Source organism: Mytilus edulis, chromosome 13, assembly GCF_963676685.1.
Source record: "Mytilus edulis chromosome 13, xbMytEdul2.2, whole genome shotgun sequence".
NCBI lineage: Eukaryota > Metazoa > Mollusca > Bivalvia > Mytilida > Mytilidae > Mytilus > Mytilus edulis.
Genome location: NC_092356.1, coordinates 7,149,854 through 7,156,420, shown reverse-complemented (window position 1 = coordinate 7,156,420; position 6,567 = coordinate 7,149,854). Strand labels below are relative to the sequence as shown.

Genomic DNA, 6,567 nt, shown 5'->3' with positions numbered 1-6,567 from the left:
TTCGGAGTCAAAATAATATGTCCGGGTAAGGTGACAAGTCTTCCTTTGGACTGATAATTTGTGTATTAGCACATAAAAAATTCTGCTCAGCGTGTCGGTCTAGTACAAAGCAGGATTTATATCCATATAACATTATCATTTGCTTGTCCTCAATATGAAAATCAATTAACCGCTAGACGTTTAACAGCAATCCATTATCATCATGAGGCACAGAGAAAAAAAGTGACAACGTTCACAAAGAGGAAAAGAGGAATCATAAAATAAATTGTTTTTGGTGTTTTTCAAATTTGGAATTTATTGTTTTTGAAAAATACAAAATAGTTAAAATATAATGTAAAAGAGGTATATTTTTTGCAAAATGTGAACTCTAGGCTATAAACATTTTGCATAACGGGCTGTCATACATTTATAACATATAATGAAATACTTAATAAACTATTATTTTGTTTGTAGCATAGTGAGCTTCAAAATTGTATTTTCATCTTTTATCTAAAAAAAAGTTATGAATTATTACTGAAAAAACATAAGACAAAAAATTTATTAGATATAAATGTTTCGAATCAATTTGATAAATCCGGCACTTACTTGCAAACCACACTCTCTATTTTGAGAAATAAAACATTTCGTTCTAGTTATCTAGTTATCTATTTTTTTATTTTTTTTTACAATTGCTATTATCAATCAGGATATGCGATAAAAGGTATATCATTTCTATCTCGTTTTAACATTGATGAAAACTATAATAATGAATCTGAAGTTCAAAGTTCTGACACTATATTTCATATCATTGTATATAAGTTTAATCATATTCAAATCATATATAATGAAATACAATTTTACATATTTATTTATGATTGTGTATGTATGCAACTGCGTATGTGTGTGTGTGTGTGTGTGTGTGTGTGTGTGTGTGTGTGTGTGTGTGTGTGTGTGTGTGTGTGTGTGTGTGTGTGTGTGTGTGTGTGTGTGTGTGTGTGTGTGTGTGTGTGTGTGTGTGTGTGTGTGTGTGTGTGTGTGTGTGTGTGTGTGTGTGTGTGTGTGTGTGTGTGTGTGTGTGTGTGTGTGTGTGTAAAACAAAGTAAAAAATGATACAGTTTATAAAATATAAATATTAAAATATCGAATGGGCTTGTCTGAGGAACTGGATTGGACTGTTTATTTAATTTGAAGACTTTTGTTCTCTATTTTTAATAAATTTTACCCATTGTTCTCAATTACTAATATTTCAAAACTATATGTTTCTCTATTCTTTAAATTGTTTTGCTGATTTTAAAGTAAAATAAAAATAATAAATAGAAAAAAATATTTATTTTCCAGTTCGTTAACTCAAACGTACATACTATATTTATAAAAGTGGACATTTCATTATTCATAACTGTGTCGAAGGTTTCGGAAAATACACCGGAATCTAGCAGATGGTACAGGTGCCGCATACAAGTGTCAACAAACCTGCAAATAAATTTTAAAACGCCATAATGATCAGAAAAAAAAACGAATAAAAATTGAAAATTGTCACCACAACAAGCTATATCTGCCTGATTTTTTTTTAGAAAAATACGTCTTCACGTTTTACCTCCGAAATCTAGATTAATTACTTCTTTTGCACATCTTTGCTTTCCTCTCGAAAATATAAGAAGCTAAGTAAACTGTAAAATTATCAACCCCATAAAGTATATCTCCCCTGTAAAAACTTTAGAAAAAACGACAATTTATTTTGGAACACTATTGTCCTTCACCGATTGTTGCAGTTGTTTTGGTTTGGATGTTTTGTATTATAGGAGGTTGTCAAATGATAATGTTACAATGTCTATGAAATTAAAGAAAAAATTTAATTTATGCAGTTTTCAATACAGTTTTTTTGTGGAAGCAGCATGCACTTTCAAGAGGAACCAAGTCTTTCTAGAGAAGCTTTACTATAGAGTTTTACATATTCTAATTTGTTTCTCGTGTGCTCACACATCTTCCAATCCGAAATAAAACTTAATATGTATGTAAATCAAGGAAAAATTACAAATGTTGTCATGGTTTGTTGCCATGGCAACTCGTCTAATGTGAAATGTTCTGAACATCTTTAACCTTGGTATAGTTCGTACATATATGAGATAACGCAATGTTGCTACCAAATTTGCCTTATTGCCTCTTTTCTAATCAGAAAGGCTGTTTTGAAAAGGCTTTTCCTGAAATTTTTATTTATACCGATTTTCAAACTTGTTAGGTTATTTTGATGTAGTTAGATTAAGATAAGATTTGCAAAAATATCGAATGAGAAGATTTTGCAACCTGTTTTGGGCTTATTTCAGTCTTATCTACTTTTTACTCAAAAAACGGACATGGATGAAAGTCTTGTATAATCGTCGTGACAAGACGATAAGTCTGTGTGTAAAGGCAGACATTTACTTTTTCACCAAGTGAGTGGAACATGCTTATTTAATCTATTGTTTCAGATATTAATTAGCAAAAGTGTAAGGAAATTAAACTGTAAATTTAGATAGGACTTAAATTCAATATATATCAAACACATTATGTGGGTTTCATTGGGTTGCGGGGTTACATCCACTTGGTAAAGGAATAGTGAAGCCATAAATTCTTATGGAAATGAATAACATTGTAATGATTATATGATGGCTTCAATTTGAGAATACTGGTCTTTAGATAAACTAGAATTAGTATAGTGTCAGATGGGAAAATGCTAGAAGGTTATATTGTTGACAGGTTCTTTGTTAACTTAACCTTACTATGTGTGTCATAATAAGCATGCTACTAAGTGGTTTGTTGAAAAATAAGGACTTAAATCAGTTTATCTTAAATATGTTTAATGTGCACTTTTTTTTAATATAAATATAATCAGTTTATATGAAATAGACAATACAACATGTATAGGAAAGTTTGTGAGACGAGTCGCCGTGACAACAAACCATGACGACATTTCTTCAAGTATACACCACAAGGTATACATTAAAATGTACATTGATTTGAAATAAAATGCGTCGTGACTTACAATTGTTTATTATATTTTCCAACAAAAGCATGGTAACTATAGAATATGTTCTTTTAAAACAAAATTGATGATTCAATGTCTAACGGTCGACGCTGCAAATATAAAAAATAAAGAATTAATATAATTACGACAACACAATGCGTGATTTCTTTCTTTCTTAAAATCCATAGTTAATTTTTGTTTATGCAATAGGAGAACGTCTTAAATTTATTATATGTAATATGTATAGGGACTACCATAAATGTATAGAAAACAAATTGAATGTACCGAATTTACGAACCAAATTTTATGTTATTTCACCTTGAACAAGTTTGTCATGCCGGTCATTACATTGAATCACACGCATTCTCGTATGTTGTTGTGTTGAATACGAATAATCGATTATTTGAGCTATTTATCTTCGGTTCGAAACTTAAGTTTTTATCTCGCTTCCGACGATGGAAAATAAAAACAATATTGTGTATTGTTTCCCGTATGAAACTGAAATATGCAAATCAAGAAATTTACAATTATTGATGTCAGTTTTAAATTTATTTAAAGTAAAGTTTTCTGCTTCACTTGACATCCGCTTGCTTTTCATGTAAGTACAAAGTTGGTGATAAGTCCAATTCTGTAGGTCTCGTTCGAAGAAAAGAGGACGGGATATGTCGGAATATGTCTTGTTTATGAATACAATAACTTGACTCCTAGTATCAATGTTTAGAAATTAAGTAATACACGTTTAGCAATTAAATCACCTTTGTCTCTTTATGTTTATAAATTATCGAAAAAGTAGTTGTGATGCTCTGAATAAGAAATTTCAATAAAAAAGTACATATAACTCACCCCTATGTCCACCGTTAACATTTCAAGATAATCTATCGGATTATCAATCATTTCTTTTATCTTACATGCAATGCTATATTGCCCTCCTTGAAACAGATTCACATTGGGAAAGAAGAAATGTGGAAGATGGTTCTCCTCAATGGATTTCAGTAGTCTTTTAAGTGCCGATTCATAACGCTCTGCTAATTTTTCTTCTTTCAAGTTATTTGGGTCTGGAAAATCATGAGCTTCATGAAGCAATATTGTTTTCATATGATATGAGGTTAAAGGTGGTGTTGGATTAGAGCCGCCCTCGGGTATTTCAAATATTTTTACGGCTTTGAGAATGATCAACAATTTCTTATGTATAAGCCCATCTTGACAATGTCCCAATATACAGGTTTCAGCGCGAGAAACAGAATATCGCCACAGCAGATTTACATCAGCTGCAGTTTCGCTAATGCAACTATCTTCTGCATTCACATTTTTAGCCACCAATCCAAAGCCGATTGTGTTCCAAATTTTCTCTACTGTATCAAATGTCGGCCATCGTTTGATTTGTGATGAACTTTTTTTAAACCATGGTGCTAATACAGCGGGCGGAAATCTTTCAAAACCCATTAACAAAACCATCGGTCCAAAGCCGATAATATTCGGAATATTTTTTAATGTATCAAATGTCGGCCATCTCCAGATTTGCGATGACTTCTCGTTCAACCATAATGCTAATTTAGTCGGCGGCAATCCTTCAAAGCCAATTAACAAAACAAGGTCACATTGGACTTTTACGAAAATCTCGCTGCTTTGGCCATATTCACCCACTATAGTTATGGCTACTGAATCACCACCTCTTACTTCTATGTCTGTCGAATCCAGAAGGTCGTTGGGATGTTTTAATTTGATGTTAGATACAGCCCATTCAAAGCATTTTTTGAATTCAGAAGATATCCTTCTAGGCTCTAGATATCCTTCGTTATTGATGCAGTCTTCCCAATCTTCCCTGACAGACGGGTCAACTTGAAATCTTGCAAAACCAGGGGAGTCAGGTTGGTCTGTTATGACCCCTTTAATGTTGAATATAAGAAGAAGATCCATTTCCTTTTTCAGTAATGCAAATACGTCTGTTGCAGAACTTCCAACTAATTCAACTTTGCTTGATCGAAAACGTGGATATTTCTTTGCAACCTCCTGAAGCGCATTTTCGATGTAATGTTTAAACTCTGTATATTCATCAATTTGATGACCAAATGCTTTTTCCAGATAAAACTTCTCAAGTGCAGCATTTAAACTACATATTGTTTACTGTTCAAAAAGAATATCCACATGATGTTATTTCGATTGTGTTCTTGGTTTAAATAAGCTTTTAAAGAGGCAATGGCTGTCAAATTCATGTTCACTGATTTGACTCAAATTCACATATTTGCATTACATCATACTAAAACGTTTACCGAAATTATAAAAGGTTTAAAGTAGACAATTTACAAGGCACAGATTTAATTATATGTTCGATTATATGTATCGTTTGTATATTAGTCTAGACGCCATCTAATAAATTATCGAGTTGCTATCTAATTAATATATAAATAGATAGCGAACTCGTGCAATTAGATATTTCCAATAACTGAACACGCAAAGTTCATGCGTTATCCATCTCTAGCTATGGTGTTAAATAGAAGGTCACATAAATACGGATTCAATGACGACGAATTATTCACTTGCAAGTGATTAATTAATAATTGATGTTTCTTAGCATACTTTGCCAAAATTGAACCTTACTTACAGAGCGCCGAATGGGACTCTTGTGGTTATGTACTCGAAATTAAATTTTGTACGGACAAAAGTGAGTTTTGTTCAACAAAAATTAGTTCAGTTTAACAAAATTTGTAGCATATTACAAATTCAAATTTTGTATGACAAAATTATCTTTCAGTGGACAAAAGTTACTTTCGTCATGACAATGACAAACTTCATTTTTGTAACACAGACTTTCCTAACTTAATCTCATTTTTTTTTTTATTATTATTATTTAATTAGTAGCTGATCCCTTTTTATTATTGCCTATTCAACACAATTACAATGTCAGTAAAATCATATTTCAGGGAAATGTTCATTGTTAATACAAGACTAAATGAAATCGAATATTTATATTCATTACTTTTTTTTTTTTTAATGAATATTTTTACCTGTTTAAAAATTTGCGTGAAATGTTTTAAATTAGTCTGAAGCGTATGAAAAAAATAGCTAATACAGTTATACGTCTTAAAGAAGGTATTTAAGTCATTAAATAGCAATAGAATATAAAATTGAGAATGGGAATGCTTGTACTTAGGTAGAAAAATCATGTATAATTTTAATTACTTACTTTATCAATTATCAAAGTATATATTTTTTGTATTCATAATACAAGTTCAAACTGTTAAATGTGAAGTATTAACAGTAACATTAAAATATTCTTTATTTTTGATAAATGAAAACACACAATTTATAGGTTTAGGTGATATAGAAAAAATTACATACCCATCAAACCCAGATCCAACACTCAGAAGCATAAGTTATGATCCTTTTTAAAACGGTCTATGACGACAGGGACTTTTAAAAAATTTAACTTCATGGTGTATACAAATGATTTTGTTGACATTGTTTTTTTTTCTGTCTTCATTTTGTTATTCTATGTCACATGCTAAAAAATTAAGTTTAATGACAATAGAAATTTGAATTGGATTGAATTGAATTTGAAGCTGATAACAAAACAGTGATACGTAAAA

The 6,567-nt window shown here is 30.9% G+C and overlaps 1 protein-coding gene across 1 annotated transcript; it reads right to left on the bottom strand.

Annotated features, from left to right (window-relative positions):
• Positions 1-2,796: 2,796 nt before the first annotated feature.
• On the bottom strand, positions 2,797-5,098 carry LOC139500946 (cyclic GMP-AMP synthase-like receptor 1). Its single transcript, XM_071289873.1, has 2 exons — positions 3,824-5,098; positions 2,797-3,090 (listed from the first exon to the last, which is right to left on the bottom strand). Exons 1-2 carry the CDS (start codon positions 4,895-4,897, stop codon positions 3,052-3,054), a joined length of 1,113 nt encoding a protein of 370 aa, XP_071145974.1. The 5' UTR covers positions 4,898-5,098; the 3' UTR covers positions 2,797-3,051.
• Between the last annotated feature and the right edge of the window lie 1,469 nt (positions 5,099-6,567).

What these genes read in the sequence shown, in the direction of transcription:
- LOC139500946 (XM_071289873.1), bottom strand. Translation starts at nt 4,897, where the DNA reads ATGGATCTTCTTCTTATATTCAACATTAAAGGGGTCATAACAGACCAA. An exon ending in TGTTAACGGTGGACATAGGG is followed by an intron (nt 3,091 to 3,823) that starts GTGAGTTATATG and finishes TTATATTTGCAG; the next exon opens with CGTCGACCGTTAGACATTGA.